General features: G+C 38.2%; 1 protein-coding gene across 6 annotated transcripts in view; it reads left to right on the top strand.

Annotated features, from left to right (window-relative positions):
- The window catches only part of ulk4 (unc-51 like kinase 4), a 213,579-nt gene that overhangs the window by 39,107 nt on the left and 155,376 nt on the right, over positions 1-19,096 (top strand). For 5 of the 6 annotated variants that reach the window (XM_073871895.1, XM_073871898.1, XM_073871899.1 and 2 more), the window contains exon 19: positions 507-590. The exons of the other annotated variant lie outside the window; for it this stretch is intronic. In XM_073871895.1, coding sequence (XP_073727996.1) covers positions 507-590 — 84 coding nt within the window. The remainder of the gene's footprint in view (positions 1-506; positions 591-19,096) is intronic. 6 annotated transcript variants of the gene reach the window in all.

A 19,096-nucleotide genomic window follows, 5' to 3' on the forward strand; every position in this document is an offset into this window, starting at 1 on the left:
GTGACGCTAGGGTACAATTTTGAAAATAATTCTGCCAGTGCAGAGCTAATAACACTGATAAACGTTTTATTTCTAACCCATAAACAGAGGATTTTTTCAAGGCCTCGAAAAGTGCTACCTCTCAAAATATAACGATCAATTAAAGTCACTTTTTTCTCTATTACAGAGTATAGCTGTTTATTGCAGCTAGTTTTAAACTAAGTGAAATGAGGCCTTTACCAGTATGAAGACCTTGAGCTGTTAGCCTCAGAGGTTAAATGAGAGGAGGACGTTGCTTCGCTTCATTCCCCGCTTTCCCTTCTAATTGACACAATCGTTCCTCATCACTCGTGCTCGGTTTCCTTTACCTGCCCGAGTCCTTTTATTTACCAATGTGGGACTTTATTTATTTAGCCTCATTATGACGGTCGCCGCATTTTGCTGCTTTTAATTGTTCCCCCAATGAGTCACCGTAATAGTTTTCTCTTTCTTCGCACACACTCACTTGTATTTTCCTTCCCCTGCAGGAAGAAAAGAAAGAGCGCCCAGGAGGATTGTGGGTCGTTCCTGCTGCCGCCTACACCGTGTTAATGAGGTGCCTTCGGGAAGGGGTAAGACTGCTACACTGTCCTCGCAGAGTGTGTGTGAGCGCGTGTATCCTGTGTACGCGGCTAAGCGCGGATGGGGGGCGGGGGATCGGTCTGATAATGAAACCTCCCCCAGCCCTTATAGGCATAATCCGCCCGCCGCGAGTCAAGGGCGCTTAACGCGCTCACTTGTCAATCAGTGCTTTCACGCAAACACGTTCACTCACCTGCAGCAGAAAGAGTCACGTAACCGCACCTCAGGTTGTCTCAGTAGCAATTAACCACGCTGGCCTGCATTGTTTAAGATCGGAAGCCATCTGCACGGAGACAGACACGTGTTTGCTGAGCATTCACTTCCACAGGGGACAGAGCACCATATAGACTTCTTCATTATTCCTTTATTAGCAGGGGAAGTTCAACCATTAAGAAGACAATTTAGGCCTGTGTTGCTCATCTGCAGTATTGTGTGAGAAAAGTAAAGCTAAAGGTTCCTTAGCTGATCATTTCTGGCTGGTCAGCTGCCAAAAATCGGCGTAAAGTTGTGCCCTCTAGTGTATGGTGCCCAATTTTAGCCTTCTGCTTTATCCTGCTTATGCAGCATTTGAGTTTTTGTCTCATGACTTTTTTGCCGGCAGTTAAATTTATATCCTCAGCTGGTTGATGTTTGAAATTCGCAATGATGGCCTTTAATGATCAGCAACTGTTTACTATCTTTGTGTTATTGATGCAGTTCCTCAGAGAGCCACAGTTGGCATGTTATGCCGGTGCCGGACACACTGACTTCATTAAATCCCTATGCCACCCGTTCTCCCACCTGCTGCATTTGAGAACCAGTGCTGCAGGGCAGAGATTGAAGGGATGGGGCAGATCTAATAGGCTTGTTTTGTGACAGCCCGGAAACAATACTGCTGAAGTTGCCAAAGTCTGTGAGGTTAATGACTTCAGGTCAACAGGAAGCTGCATCAGCTGTATTTATAAGAAACGCGGATGTAGGGTGGGACTTGATTTTATCCATCAGAAATGTAGTCGTTATACCAAAATAGAGCTAAAATAATGTCTGCTTGGGTTTGAATTTGGTTTTTAGTTCACATGCTAGTTGCTTGTTACAGTATAAGACGTGCAAGTGTAAATTTTTATCTCTGACTTTTAAATATGTTCGGTAATTTATTTGAGGCACTTAGGAACAAGTACATGGGCTTTTCTTAAGCAAAACTGTTTATTGCAGTACATTAATCTATATTAGGGATGTCCCGATACCACTTTTTCATTTCCCATTCCGATACCAGAATATCAGCCGATATCGATACCTGCCCGAAACTATTGTAATAAAATGTGTATAGTGCTTTCTGCTACATCTAGTATAATTTAAAATTTAAAAATCAATCATTTAAAATGATTTACAAGTTACAGGAAACATTAGTAAATATTAATCATGACAGTGTTTAGAAGAACATATAATAGATACGTTTGATCAATTAAGTATGCTAAATATGTGCGTATGTGCACATTAAAAGAAATATTCCATTTTGTTAAAAGAAAAATCCAGATAATTTACTCACCACCATGTCATCCAAAACGTTGATGTCTTTCTTTGTTCAGTCAAGAAGAAATTATGTTTTTTGAGGAAAACATTGCAGGATTTTTCTCATTTTAATGGACTTTAATAGACACCAACAATTAACACTTATGTCAACACCTAACAGTTTTTTTCAGCGGAGTTTCAAAGAACTATAAACAATTTTTGACAATAAAATAACAAATATACACTTTTAAAGCACAACTTCTTGTCTAGATCTGGTCGTGATGCGCCAGGTGACCCCACGCAATACATCATGACGTCAAGAGGTCACACAAGACGAACGCGAAACTCCGCCCCAGTGTTTACAAGTGTGTTGAAAGAGGACCGTTTCGACGTTGTTGTATGTTGAATGATACTAATTAATGTCTTTGTGTCAGTTTATTGTTTACAATGGTCCGCAAATGTGCGTTTTATATATGTAACATGTGACCTCCCTACGTCACTACGCATTTGCGTTAGGCCACGCTGGACCGGACCTAGACGAGAAGTTGTAGTTTAAAAGTGCATTTCTTGTTAAAAATGGCAATCGTTTCACTAGATAAGACCCTTATGCCTCGTTTGGGATTGTTTATAGTCCTTTGAAACTCCGATGAAAAAAACTGTTAAGTGTTGAGTTAAGTATTAATTGTTGGTGTCAATTAAAGTCCATTAAAATGAGAAAAATCCTACAATGTTTTTCTCAAAAAACATAATTTCTTCTCGACTGAACAAAGAAAGACATCAACATTTTGGATGACATGGTGGTGAGTAAATTATCTGGATTTTTCTTTTAAGAAAATGGAATATTCCTTTAAATGGACTTTGTTGACGACGATGCCTAGCAGGTTGGTCCTATAAAACTCATCATGTCTTGCCATATCTAAACATCCTTCTTGTATATGAAATTGTTTAACGCCAAAAGTTGCACTTTTTTTTAAATAAACTTGCGTTCAAAACTATTTAGAACACTATCTAATGCTGCATCGAAAAGTAACTTTGCGTCTGCTGCCGTGTTGGATAAACAAAACTGCTTTGGTGTGTCACATAGACGTCGTCATCATCTTGCTGCCCCTCCTCGTTCTGTGATTGGTTCCCTATTTCAGCAGAAAAATTGGTCCATAGTTTCCATGCTAGACTTGCAGCCTTATTAAATTTGCGCGCAAGGCAGCATGGGGAAACCTAGGCTAGCAAGTCCGCCAACTGGCCATGGGTGTAGTTTCAAGGGTGGATGGGGGAAAATATAGACCAGGGGTCGGCAACTGGCGGCCCGCCAGCAATATTTTCTGGCCCGCTGGATTAATTTGAAGTCCGTTTTTTAATTTTTTTTTAATCAGACTTTTTTATTTTACAATAACAGTTTACAAAAATGTCCCCGTGTATCATTCCTTCATTCGTTTTTTCAAATCAAAACCAAAAAGAAAATAAAGAAAAACAACTTGTTTTTCTATTATTTATTTCCTGAACTAAAATCAAACGACTCGTTTTCTGTGCGCTCAGATCAAAAATAAAAAAATGAATGAAAACGGGTTCGGACAAATTTTAATTGAACACCTTAGCAGACATATACCAATGAAATAAATTTAAACAGATCAGGTACTAACAGATTACATTTTAATAAGGGTTTTAATAAGGGTTTGAATAGCAACCATGCTTTCCTGTAAGTCTCATTCGCTTACAGTCCGACTTTTAAACTTTTTTCATTATTATTTATTCGCGTATATTATTATTATTATTATTATTATTTTTTATTGCTACACTGACAAATAGCAAGAATGTCCTGAAAAAAATGCGTATAATAGCTATCTTAACGGGCCGCTTTTTCTCGTTCTCTTTCTCTACCAGCGCATCCGCGATCATAACTGTCATTAGAGTTTGAGCATACTTCTAAAACACAATCGATCAAATAATTGCAGAGGTATGACTTCATGAATCATTTGCAAATTTACCTCGTAAATCATGTCAATTCATCACGCGTGAAGACGTTAAACTCCGTGACATTGCAAATTACTGAAAAGTAATTGCTAGCTTTTAGAAACCACTACAAAATATGATAAAAATAAACTCTTTTACTGCAATAATATTTTAACTAATACACTTTTAAAGTAGATTTGAAAGGAATACTGTTGTTTTCTGCTACTTGAACTTGGGGCTCGAGCGCCCGACCTAAGGTTCGACCTGCCTTCGAAAACAGCCAAGTTCGTTTACCGTTAATTATTAAGACTAAATGGGCAGGTACATTCGTTAAAAAAATGAAAGTAATCCGCCAAAATATGGTTTTACATGTCTATTAAAATAAAGCCATTATTAATTTTCCTAACGCATAGTTCTTTGATCTTTACCTCCGTTTAAAACGTTATAAATTTGGCAAAGGAGGATGTTCAGCAATTTGAACAGCAACTCCGCAACCAACTCGGTTTATGATGGTGAGAAATTTGAGTGAGAGGCTTTGTCCTATTTAATTTATTCTTTATATTTCATTATAAATACAATGAATACAATGTTAAAATAATATTTTTATTGGCACGAACACAATTTTTGTATAACATTTAAAATTATCTGTCTCTTTTCGTTAGAGACATTTGAATGTGAGATTCTGGAAACGAAACGTGACGTTAAGTTTTGCGGACCCGTCAGGTTGGGAAATAAAGCGGGTGAACACAAATGAATCTATGAATTTAACCTTGTCGGAGCTGGACAAAAAACAGTCCAGCGGAGACCTCCTTAAACCTTAGGTGTGTATGTGTGTGTCCCGGATAAATATTAATAAAAAAAAGGAATAGTTCAAAAGTCGGACTGTATAGTATTTCATGAGAGCATAAATGCCTGTAATATTACCACTATAGTACTTGATCTGTTTAAAATGATTTCATTGATATATTATGCCTATAAAGGAGTTAAATAAAAAAAATGTCTAATCCAGTAATTAATTTTTTTATCTGAGCACACAATCAGAAAACCCGTGGTGGTTAATTTTTTCATTTTTGTTTTTAATTTGAAAAAAAAAAAACGATTGAACGAATGATACACAGACCCATTACCATGTTTTTAGCAATTTTTAATGCCGTCTTTCGTCTTTTAAATAGGAAATAAAGACAATGTTTCTTGACAAAAGATCAGATAGCCTATACTAGGCTAATTCAAAATAAGACGTACGTGTGCCAACAACAGTTGGCCCGCCATCTACTGGCTAAAAAAAAAGATTGGCCCGCGGCCAAAGTTACTTGCCGACCCCTGATATAGACCCTTTTACATCCCACATTTGGTTGCATTAATATAATATACTAATATATGTATATATGTATCTGGCCACTTTATATTTGGCCATTTGCTAACATCTTCTATCCACTCCACTATAGTACACAGATCTGGTAGCTTTGTTGAAAAAGTTGATAAGTCAACTTTTTAAAATAACTTTCTCTGTGTTGCTTCACTGCTGATTCTTGCCATACTTTCGTTGCTAAACTGCGCGCGCATACGCTGCCACGTCATCATTGTGTACAAACAGTAAAACGGTCTATACAGTCAGAAAAAAAATGTCAAAATATATACCCCTGCAAAGTACATTTTGCACCACCTAGTACATAATAGTACCCCAGAGATACATACCAAAGAGGGTTTATTAGTACCACAATAGATACATATTGGTACCAAACTCATATTTGTACCTATGGTTAAGGATGTCATGATTTTAAATCGAAATCGATCGAAATTATGTCACAACCTCGAACTTCGAATAAAAACAATGTGATCGTCGATACTGCCATCCCCCCATGTCACATCCGGTCGGCTTGCCAAGTGGGGAAAAAACTCTCAGAGGTGCCTTTAAAAACATCGGTCCAGCGGAATGCGATATATGTTTTAAACACGAGGGATGTATTGCTACAACTCCTTGAGATGCATATCATAAACAGGATTACTAGTGATCTGACTTCGGACAGAGCGCAGCTCTCTGCCTGTGCATGAGAGTGAGAGAGGCGCCAAGATGCAGCGGGTTATATTTTAAACAAAAGGGATAGTTTGCTTCAGCTCGCTTAAAACGCATAAAACTGAACAAATACGTAAAGATTACCACTTTAGTTTATGTTTAGACTTCGGACAGATGCGAGAGCGCGTGCACGTGAGACAAAGAGAAGCGCAGCTGCATGATGCGCTGCATTTATTTCAGATGCTAGGAGTTCAAGACGCGCGCATTAAGTCCATGTGCGTGTAAGAAGGAATCCTCTCTCTACAAGCTCTAAATCCCCATGCGAGGAAAAGCACGTAATGTGCATGTTAATGTGAAACTATAATAAAAAATAATAATGGAAAAGCATTTTTTTGTCTTTAAAAAAAATGTAAAAATCGAAAATTGAATCGAATCGTGACCTTAGGATCGAAAATGTAATCGAATCGAGGATTTGGAGAATCGTGACACCCCTACTAATGGTACATCTTAGGACCTTTGTAAAGGGTATTGGCTTAATGACAGCTTTTTTCTAAAAGTGTAGCAATTACACCCTCCCCCTTTCTATATTTATACAATGAATAATAAATGTATACAGTATGTACAGTTGACATTTCAGCCTCCCTTTCATTTGAAGGTTTATTAAGTGCTAATTTTTCACCCTATGTTTTTGTCCTGTATAAGTCTCATTGGTGATTGGCATGTCTGATGTATAGAAGTACGCTGTGCTATACATTATTCTGCACAGAGACATGCGCCGAAACTTTACATGCACTGCTAATCAATCCGTATAAATAAAGAAACAGAGGAAAACTGAAGTAGGGAAAGTATACCTCTCTTCTAGGACACACAGCTGATAAGCAAGAGTTCCTTGCAGTAATAAGCTCACTAATCAAATAGAGAGCTTCTCCTCCAGCATCTCTATCTCTCGTTCTCTCGTTCTCTCTCTCTCTCTCTCTCTCTCTCTCTCTCTCTCTCTCTCTCTCTCTTTTTTTCTTCCCAGCAGCACCGCCATCAGCCTGTACAGTTGATCACTCTGTTTAAAGCAGGTCTAGACTGACAGCTACATGATTCAAGCAGAGGCAACGGCCAGATGCTGCTGCGACTTCCCGATGCTGCCGCTCCCACGACATGCTAATGACACCCTGCGAGCGTAACGCCACAGGTTTTGGAGAGACGATGAAAGGAACGACAGCTAATTTAATTCAGCTGATTTTACAACGTTAGCATCAGTTGTACGAGTACAGTATTAAATCTGTATGCGTGTGGTGTTTGGAGGCTGATGTAGGCAGTAATTGTAATGCCTCACCGTGCTGACCCGCTGCTGATTCAGAGAGAGCTGAGCTCAGGAAACAAGACATCAGAAAGTGAGAGAGTGAGGGCGAGAGAGGGAATTAAAGGGGCAGGAGAATAAAGGGCAGGAAGGTGGTGATGATGGGAGAAGATTGGGGGAGGGGTGATGATACCTAACACACACACACACACACACACACACAGAGAGAGGATGCTCGAGTCGGATAATATAGTGTGCTCAATCGAGAGTGAGAATGCTCTTAATTCAGAAAGACAGCCGTAGCTGCATGCAGACAGGTTTTCAGGTCAGACTGCAGCTGGATGAGCTGTGTGTGTGTGTGTGTGTGTGTATGAATGCGTGTACGTGGATGATGAAAGGCTTGTGCTCACAGTAAGTGGCGTGTAGCAGAGCCTTGGGCTGCAACTGGGCATCACACTACTCCTCCATTAAATATTTATTACACACACACACACTGTGCATATTCCAGTCCTTCTCTATTAGTGGTGCCTGTAATGCTTCTTTATAGAGCGCACTGACCCTTATATGACTCTCTATATGAATGGCTGCGAGGACAGCGATACAGTTTATACCAATGTGTTTGCGCCTCTGATCTCCTTCCCGCCGTAATCAAACACATTCAACAGCTCAACAAACGCTCCCCCTGTGCGTTTACTGAATCAGTCGTGAACAGATTTTCAGTATGCATCACCCTCAGGCCCGTCACCACCGAACATCGTTGAATGTGTTGATCGCGAAGGCTAGGCGACTTTATTACTGAAGGCTGTCGGTGTGCAGGATGTGATGTGGATGAATAATTTTATTACGCTCATACCGTCTCCCGTTATTTTGAATAAAGGACAGTTTAACGTGAAAAGCGGATCAAAATCAACCCTTTTCTTCTTGTCATGCTGTCCAGGTTATTGGTTATTGCTGTCTGAACACTTTTTCATTTTATAAAACAGCCTAGATACAGTACAATACAGAAACCATAAACGTAATGGGGTCATAAATCACACCCAATTCAATTCAGTTTCTTATTTGTCACATACACGGTTATACACAGGATACAACTTGCAGTGAAATGTAGGTCTGGTTAGGTAGGTCAGCTTACTTAGACAGTGCAAGAAATAAAACATACTGTAGAAAAGATGTAATAATAAAATAAAAAATAACAATGGTAATAAAATAAGTATAGGATTAAAAACAAGATTTTTGAATGTAACCACACTCTCAAAAATGGTTAATGGTTAATTATTAACATATTGTTTGTTTTATGCTATTTAACACATTTTGTGTCATTTTAGCACATTGTGTGTTATTTTGTGTTAAATAAATTAAAAGGCGCAACACAATGCAACACAAGTTGTGTTAAAAGTAACATTTAGGGCCTTATCATACTGTACATGCAAAGCAAGTGTTTTTTTGTTAGTTTCAGCCCAAAACAGTTATCACTTTCACATCCTGCACCAAGTTTTTTAAATAGTAAATGCTTTTGCGTCCGTTTGTGCGCCCATGGGCTAAAAGTGTGTTCAGGCGCATTATTGGTAACTGTGTTAAGTATGTTACAGAGAATGGTAGATCGGTCTAATTTAAATCCAAATAATTCGACTGATTAGCCCTAACTAATTGCTAGTTAGTCAGAATCATTCTTGAGACGCAGTCTTAACGTCACGGCTATGTTTATGCAACCGGTCACAGGTCTTAAGTCAATGGCGTAACATTTTTTTTTTGTTATTTAAAGTGCACGTTAATCATGTGTACCTATAAATGGGAAGACAACACAAGTTTATTTTGCTTATTACACACACAGGGACACGCAGCAGCACACAAACATTTTTAAATATGAACAATTAAAGAATTAAACTGTTAAAGATTATTATTATTATTATTGTGTCTCATAAATGAGGACACTTTACAGGACTTCTAACTCCATAACAAAACAAAATGACTTTTAATGAGAACCAAAGCTTTTATTGTAAAATACTTTTTGCATATTGAAAATAATAATTTTAATAAAAAACAACACACATTATTTTAAAGCTCACGTAACACACGCTGTTTCTGCATTTCTGATGTTAATCTGGGGTACATATAGAGTAGTATTACATCCTTTTTATCTCCGAAAAGTCTTTAGTTTAATCAGATTTATAAAATAAAGATTAGCTTTACAGATTCTTTCCGATAACGTACGAAAAAATGAAGGAGGAGTTACTACCGCGGGAGGAGCGAGTACGAGTCATGCAACATTATACAACACTGTTTAACTTTTGATTCACTACATGTTCGTGTCATTTATATAATATGCACGCGCCTATTTCCAACATAAGACAGAAGTCTTACTTACCGCGTGCAACTCGTCTTGGGAAAATCCAGCGCATCAAACACACAAGCAAAATTCCGCTGCTACCCCGGATAATAAACTATATCCATTGTTTTCATAAGGTTGGCTTTCTTCTCCTTACATCCAAAAACACAATTCTTCATTCGTGCCATTGTTGAGATTTGAAATTAAACAAAGCTGTTGCGTGATGTGATGTTCGCAAGTTCTAGCGTCTCCCACTGATTGATGGGTGGGCGGGGTTTCCGGGGGAAGTGCCCATATAAAGAAGTGATACGTATAGAAAACCCATGAAACGTCAGCTGGACCTGTAATCAAATAAACTTTCCGAAACTTGTACGAACCCTGGCAAAGTGCATTCGGCACAGAAATACTAGCCCAACTGCTTTTTTGACACTTTGCCTACGTTTAGCATGAGAAAACAACTCTATAACTGTGTTTATAAGTCAGAATGCTTGAAATACCATTGAACCGCCCCTTTAATATCAATCCTAAAGGTAACATTTTACAAAACTTTTTTAAAGATATAAGATAAATCTTTTGGTGTCCCAGGGGTACATACAGTCTTGTTCAAAATAATAGCAGTACAATGTGACTAACCAGAATAATCAAGGTTTTTAGTATATTTTTTTATTGCTACGTGGCAAACAAGTTACCAGTAGGTTCAGTAGATTCTCAGAAAACAAATGAGACCCAGCATTCATGATATGCACGCTCTTAAAGCTGTGCAATTGGGCAATTAGTTGAATTAGTTGAAAGGGGTGTGTTCAAAAAAATAGCAGTGTGGCATTCAATCACTGAGGTCATCAATTTTGTGAAGAAACAGGTGTGAATCAGGTGGCCCCTATTTAAGGATGAAGCCAACACTTGTTGAACATGCATTTGAAAGCTGAGGAAAATGGGTCGTTCAAGACATTGTTCAGAAGAACAGCCTACTTTGATTAAAAAGTTGATTGGAGAGGGGAAAACCTATAAAGAGGTGCAAAAAATGATAGGCTGTTTAGCTAAAATGATCTCCAATGCCTTAAGATGGAGAGCAAAACCAGAGAGACGTGGAAGAAAACGGAAGACAACCATCAAAATGGATAGAAGAATAACCAGAATGGCAAAGGCTCAGCCAATGATCACCTCCAGGATGATCAAAGACAGTCTGGAGTTACCTGTAAGTACTGTGACAGTTAGAAGACGTCTGTGTGAAGCTAATCTATTTTCAAGAATCCCCCGCAAAGTCCCTCTGTTAAAAAAAAGGCATGTGCAGAAGAGGCTACAATTTGCCAAAGAACACATCAAGTGGCCTAAAGAGAAATGGAGGAACATTTTGTGGACTGATGAGAGTAAAATTGTTCTTTTTGGGTCCAAGGGCCACAGGCAGTTTGTGAGACGACCCCCAAACTCTGAATTCAAGCCACAGTACACAGTGAAGACAGCGAAGCATGGAGGTGCAAGCATCATGATATGGGCATGTTTCTCCTACTATGGTGTTGGGCCTATTTATCGCATACCAGGGATCATGGATCAGTTTGCATATGTTAAAATACTTGAAGAGGTCATGTTGCCCTATGCTGAAGAGGACATGCCCTTGAAATGGTTGTTTCAACAAGACAATGACCCAAAACACACTAGTAAACGGGCAAAGTCTTGGTTCCAAACCAACAAAATTAATGTTATGGAGTGGCCAGCCCAATCTCCAGACCTTAATCCAATTGAGAACTTGTGGGGTGATATCAAAAATGCTGTTTCTGAAGCAAAACCAAGAAATGTAAATTAATTGTGGAATGTTGTTAAAGAATCATGGAGTGGAGAGCTGAGAGGTGCCACAAGTTGGTTGACTCCATGCCACACAGATGTCAAGCAGTTTTAAAAAACTGTGGTCATACAACTAAATATTAGTTTAGTGATTCACAGGATTGCTAAATCCCAGAAAAAAAATGTTTGTACAAAATAGTTTTGAGTTTGTACAGTCAAAGGTAGACACTGCTATTTTTTTGAACACACCCCTTTCAACTGGTTGCCCAATTGCACGGCCTTGGGAGCGTGCGTGTCGTGGGTGCTGGGTCTCATTTGTTTTCTGAGAATCTACTGAACCTACTTGTAACTTGTTTGCCACGTAGCAATAAAAAATATACTAAAAACCTTGATTATTCTGGTTAGTCACATTGTACTGCTATTATTTTGAACAATACTGTATGTGAAGTTCCTCCGCTTACAGCTTTTCTGCTTAGAAATTCCACCATGTAAATAGCAGTCCATCCAGAAAAACGTGATTATGCGATTGCATGATTCAACGCATAATCACCCAAAGATTTTTTTTAAATACGCTGCACTTTTGCAGCATAAATTACAGATTTCCGTGCGCAAAATATGCGGGACGTGCATGATTTCATAATCCCCGCATTTTCGTAGCAAAAATCGCATATATCTTAGCAGAAAGTTGAAAAATGTGTCATTTACTTCACACAAGCGCAGCCATGTCCCCTGTTGCCATGGGAACGTTATAAAGTGATGTGATTATGCGACATGAACAAACAGTTTTTGCAAGTTCCCGCAGTTTTTGCAAGTTCACGCAGTTTTTGCAAGTTCCCGCAATTTGTGCAAGTTCCCGCAAAGTTCCCACAATTTTTGCAAGTTCCCGCAATTTTTGCAAGTTCCCGCAATTTGTGCAAGTTCCCGCAAAGTTCCCGCAATTTTTGCAAGTTCCCGCAATTTTTGCAAGTTCTCGCAATTTTTGCAAGTTCCCGCACTTTTTGCAAGTTCCCGCAGTTTTTGCAAGTTCCCGCAATTTGTGCAAGTTCCCGCAAAGTTCCCGCAATTTTTGCAAGTTCCCGCAATTTGTGCAAGTTCCCGCAATTTGTGCAAGTTCCCGCAATTTGTGCAAGTTCCCGCAAAGTTCCCGCAATTTTTGCAAGTTCCCGCAATTTTTGCAAGTTCCCGCAATTTTTGCAAGTTCCCGCAATTTTTGCAAGTTCCCGCAATTTTTGCAAGTTCCCGCAATTTCTGCAAGTTGCCGCAATTTTTGCAAGTTCCCTCAATTTCATCGCATAAAATTGCGTAAATATCACGCGTATTTCATCGCATTTTTTAAGAAAACTTTCCGCAAGATAAAGAATTTTTGTCCGCAACAATCACAAAAACACTGAAATAGGGAATCCACCATGGCACGAGCGTAGCTGGCTTTTAAAGGGGATGGGAGATTAGGCTCTTATTGGTTTACTGCACGATACACCCAAGACACACCCATTAATCATTAAGAGAATAGGGACACGCCTTTACAAACATATTGTAAAACACTACGCTAAATATACATTTTTATGATTACTTTTAGGATTTCCAGATTTTGAGCATGTGAATATTTTTCAGAACTAATCTGCGAATATGGGCGGGGAGTGCTTTGTCACTGCCTTTTAGAAGAAAAAAAATTCACCACGTGTTTTTTACTGGTCACATGTCTCCATGTGATACAAAATTACGAGTTCACCAGATTGAAACTTTGGTACGCAACGAAGTATATTTGCACAAACTTGCGTTTTTGGTCTGACTCAGCCGCTTGCGAATGAATGGATATCACTGGAACAAAAATGTAGTGGGACCACTCCCTAATACATTTCATTTGTTTAGAAATCTGGCCATACTGTTCTGATTGCTAAAATAAAGGTTACATAATAACCTTCTGATAGATTTGAAAACAAAATATTAGAAAGCAATACATTGAAAAGCCTCTGGTCAGTCTGCTCTAAGCCTCCTTAGTTTTTTACTAAGGGAGTAATCCTGCAAAATTGATGTTAAGCCCAGATCTAGATTAGGTCTGAAACCACCAGTCTAGTTCTTCATAGTTAAGTTCCACCATGCATATCTTTCTCTTTCAAATATGTCATATTACATAAATGAAATGGATTTTGAGTGCCGTTTCATCTTGACTTTAATCAGCATGTCCCATCCCCTGTCTTGACCAGCCAGTGTTTTTGATTGGAAGAGCCCACATTAGGCAGAATAAAAGAATGTTTATGTGCCTGGGACTGAATGGATTGATGCTGGGAGAGAGAGAAAGAGCTCAAACAGTGAGATCACACTAATGAAAGGCCTGCCTGGCTCAGGCAATTTACATAGTCCTTTATACAAGGCCAGGTGTGCAGCTTCTTCAAACAGACGCATGTGTTGTTAGAAGAAGCCACCTAGAGATGACCTCTGAAAGCTTTACGTAATCTCCTTTTCTCACCAACATGCACATGGAAGTCCAAAGCAGGCTTGAACGAGTGTATGTAGCTGTAAAAAACACCTGTAGTCCTTAACAATTTTTTTTAATTTTTTTTAAAAATGAACCCAAGGAGCATAATTTAGCATAAATTCACTCTTTTAACGCAAAATTCCAGATGGTCGCAAAATGCCAGTGACACGTAGCAGGTTAAACTAATTATTGCCATCTCAGCTCGGAGGCAACCATCACTGTTATTAATATTCAGCGTTTAAAGGAATATTCCAAAGGAAAATTCTGATCATTTACTCACCCCCATCTTATTCAAGATGTTTATATCTTTCATTGTTCAGTTGAGAAGAAATTAAGTTTTTTGAGCAAAACATTTCCTGGATTTTTCTCCATATTCTGTAGTGGACTTTAGTGGACCTCAAAAGTTTACAGTTTTAATGTAGTTTAAAATGGCATTTTCAATGCAGCTTAAGGTTGCGCTGGCACTTCACACAGCTAGTGCAAGATGAGAAATTGTGGTTTAAAAGTATGCATTTTTAATTTTTCTTGCCAAAACTGATGCTAATTTCTCTAGATAAGACCCATGCCTCGTTTGGGATCGTTTAGAGCCCTTTGAAGCTGCGCTGAATCTGCAATTTTTGCAATGAGGTCCACTATATGGAAAAAAATCCTGGAATGTTTTCCTCAAAAAACTTAAAGGGGACATTCCACAAGACGTTTTTAAGATATTAAATAAATCTTTGATGTCCCCAGAGTACATATGTGAAGTTTTAGCTCAGAATACCATATATGTAATTGATTGTGGCATGTTAAAATAGGCACTTTATGGGGCTGAGCAAAAATGCACCGTTTTTGTATGTATCCCTTTAAATCCAAATGAGCTGCTCAAGTGGGCGGAGTCTCAAGCGCTCGCGCTGTAGACAAGACAGAGCATCAAGAGGAAGATTCTCTCACGAAAGAAGTTAGTAAGGGATGTTCAGCATTATATATTTGAACAAGTTTAAAAAGTCAATCATTTGTTTTATGCATACTAAATACATGTTTATCAGCAGATGGGGAACATTGTGGAATAAAAATAAATACGTTTAGGTCTCATGCTGCCAGTGTTTTAAACAGGCACAATGATTTTCAGCATGTTACAATAAAAGACACTTCCACAAACACTCAGAAGTTTACTTTTTGACCAAACCACACGAGCACATTTAAATGATCTGTAATAAAACAACACGTTTAATGCGTAAACTTTAGAGAAACAGATCAAATGACATGTTTATGATTGAACACATTCAGGTTCTGTCAGTCTCTCACTCTCTATCTTGTAACTCCTCGTATTCATTTGAAACTTGAGAGTAACATTAAACAACATATTTACTTATTGTGTATGATAGTGAATACGCGTTGTTCTCTCACTCTGTCTCGTGCAGTGCATTAATCCTCGTGTTCATTCATATAAACTTCAGAGAAACATATTAAACAACATACTTGTATACATGAATATCAGCTGACGTCACTCACTTGTCTTCCGCCATTTTGAGGACCTGAAGTGGTCGCAAAAGAACTAGAAGCTATACCTTCAATATGTTGTGAGCATCAAAATCGCTATTTTTGCAACACTGGGAGGGCTCGACACAGCATGGTGCTTTGCTCGAGGTGTCACCTGTGTCTCTGCATGTGAACTCGAGCATTGAGGACATTGTTTGTGAACACAGACTTTACTAAGAGAGGGTTTTGAACAACTGACTTTGGTTGATTTGGCTTCCGCTCGCTGCCATCTTACCAGTCAAGGGTGCATCGATCTCCGAATAAGACGTAGGGAGGAGGGTAAAGATGAATAGCTCCTAAAGCATAGTTCCATAAAAATGCAAGGATAATCCGTTGTTTTGTCGCAAGTTACAAACAATATTGACCTTCTAGTTGAAAAAGGAGCCTTATATAAGATTCATTCATTCGCAATCGGAAAGCGATTATTTACGTCTGGCAGAGATGACGAGCGGACATCATAACGGCCAGGGTCAGTTGTACAGGACCTTTCTTTTTGGTGGGCTCTCTGTGCACAAACAATGTTCTCGATGCTCGCGTTCATGTGTAGGGATCCATGTGGTGCTTCGAGCGGGGTTTCATGTTGTGTCGCGCCTTCTTATGTTGTTAAATAGTGGTAGTTCGGTAGCAGCGGACAGTGGCTGGAAGAACGCATCAGGGATCGAGTAGGCTTCACAACCTAACCAAGATATATTTTTTTAAAGTAGCGTTTCTTTTCATGACAGTCGAGGTGCGACATGTTGTCTTTCGTAGCCATTTACTGTATCCGTAAGAATCATAGACAGTAAAAGATAAGAAATCTGTAAATCGTAGCAAGCTAGCCAATGCTTGTCAATAGCCTACTGGTACTCGGTAGGTCCTCAAGATGGCGGCATGACGTAAAAGGTCACATGACTGAAATCCATCTATTGATGAAAGTGAACCATCGCGTTGCTCTCTCTCTCTCTCTCTCGTTCGTTCGTTCGCTCACTCGCTCTCTCTCACTCACTCTCTCTCTCTCTTGCATTAAGGTAAGTTTAATCCTTTAGTAAATTCAACCTTAAGAAAGACCTTTAAAACTACAAGTTATAAGATTGTAAGCTACTGTTTGTGTTTGAGGGAATACAAACGCGTCGTGCTGTCAGTCATTCTTTCTTTCTTTCTTTCTCTCGCACTCGTGAGGCAGCGTCATGGTTGGATAGCGCAGTTGAAGGGGCGGTATCATTATAATAAGATCCCCTAACTACGTCATGGGGGGAGCGAAATCCGAAAGACCTATATATTCACATGCTTGCAGAGAGAGCCTTACCAAAATAAAGTTACAGGGTTGCTATTTTTCATGTTTTCTGGGTTGGTAGAAGCACTGGGGACCCGATTATAGCAATTAAATATGAAAAAGTCTGATTTTCATGGAATGTCCCCTTTAATACATACCTATCTTTTTTCAATGCGTGCACTTTTAATCTTTGTACAGCGCTTGTGAATGTATTAGCATTTAGCCTATCCCCATTCATTCCTATGGCTCCAAACAAAAGTTTTATTTTGTGCCACCATACTTACTCATTTAACTGCTTATGTAACAGTCTTTAAATAGTGAAAACATGGAAGTGTTTAGTGTCTTCTAAATTTATCTTTGTTTGGATCCTAAGGAATGAATGGGGATAGGCTAATTGCTAACAAATGCACGAGGCACTGTACAAAGATTAAAAGTGCACGCATTGAAAAAAGATAATGTAATAATTTATGAAAAAAGGTATTTAATAATTTGTCTAAGCTGAGGTAAGAACATAGTAAAATATTGAAAAATGGTGGTGGTGATCCTTTAATGCTTGTTTTGTCCAATTTTTTATAATTTGAAGTCATCTTGAGGCCCCATTGGAAATCTGCTGAAACCCCTCTGTGGTTCCCCTGGTTGGGAAACACACGTCTTAATGATCCCAACCAAGGCCAAAAAAAGTACTTTTTAACCACAACTGCTTCGTAACACGTAAGATTGCAATGGCATGTCACACGGCTAGTGCAAGACGAGAAGTTGTGGTTTAAAAGTGCTTATTTTTTATGTTTCTTGTCAAAAATGAGGATCGTTTCGCTAGACAAGACCCATGCCTCGTTTGGGATTGTTAAAACCCCTTTGAAGCTGCATTGAAGCTGCAATTTTTGCAATGAGGTCCACTATATGGAGATAAATCCTGCAATGTTTTCCTCAAAAAACTTAAATTCTTTTTGACTGAAATTATTGGAATTTTTTTATGTAAGTGAAGTAATCCTTTATTAAAAAGCCTTTACCATGAGTATTGAAACATGTCATAAAATTTGTCCCATACATTTGTGATAAATTTTTTGTATCGCATGGAAATGCACAAAAAAATGTATCTGAGCACTTTCATAAGGATCACAATATCATTGATTTTTGGGGATAGGCCAGTAAGCAACCACTCAGAACGCATCAGCGACAAGGCTGTTTTGTATGGGGCAGAACTTTTTATTAGTTAAAATAAACAAAATTTATTGAGCAAATTCATAAACAATCAGTGTTAAAAACTCTCTTTCCCTGCTTTATCCCATGTCAAAATGCTAAGGTTATAATAATGATTTATAATTTGAGCCAAATGTCAGTTGTTTTTCAACAAACATAGAGATAAGTACGTAAAACAACCTGCACTTTTATGTTTTAATCCAGGGGTCTCAAGCTCAAACTGGCTTGGGGCCATTTCTGAGATTGACCTTTCATCTGAGGGCCGCAGAGCTATTTTAACGTTAAAAAGTATATATTTAATATTTTTGTAATTGTACTGTTTAAATTCTATTATTTAATGTATAATAGACCGTTTCAGCAGTAACAACATAAACAAGCGGCTGTCGCTCTCCGCACGTAACTTCCGGTAAACTCCGCTAAGAATAAATAACAACAAAGTTCTTTAAACGTAGTTTATTTATATAACAAGCAAAAAAACAACATAGATTACCTAGGAAACCAAAACATTTGTCATTTTCAAATAAAGCATTTGTTCAAGAGATCAGTTTAGCAACTAGTCAGACCATTAAAAAAAACGAAACCGGAAGTAGAGTTCGGATCCAGACGTGTATCACGTGCGTCCCGTGAAACTGTCTATAATACTTGAAAATATATAAGCAGTGTTTATACATTATTTTATAAAAGTAAGTCAATCTTTTCTTAGGCCTATTCAAACCTTGCACTAAACTAACAAATTCAATTTCTGAATACATTTATCACACTTTTTTTTACCACCAGTAAGTGTTTCTGTTTTTATTTATTTTGGATTGTTTTCAGTCATAATATTGACTTCATTATGTTCCATCTTTGTTATTTTAATGAATTTGCTATTATATGTGGAAAAATATTAATAAGTGAAAGTGATCCTAAAACTTTTGAATGGGTAGTCAATGTAACATAAGCTAGTTGGACAGAAAAAAGATTATTACTGCTCTATTTGTAATTTCATGGCGAGCTACATAATGATATATTAGTTAATACTTCATTATATATAGCAGTATACATACTTTTATCCTCTGTATGTTTTCCCATTTTTCCTCTTTTCATAACCCGAGCACTTTGAAAGTAAGAAATGACTTGACTCTTTTAACACGCATTGTTAGACGGACATGTAAACGAACCCCTAAATCAAAAATCAAACGAATATAAAACAAAGTAATAAA

The sequence above is a fragment of the Misgurnus anguillicaudatus genome, chromosome 10, assembly GCF_027580225.2.
Source record: "Misgurnus anguillicaudatus chromosome 10, ASM2758022v2, whole genome shotgun sequence".
In the NCBI taxonomy this organism is placed as follows: Eukaryota; Metazoa; Chordata; class Actinopteri; order Cypriniformes; family Cobitidae; genus Misgurnus; species Misgurnus anguillicaudatus.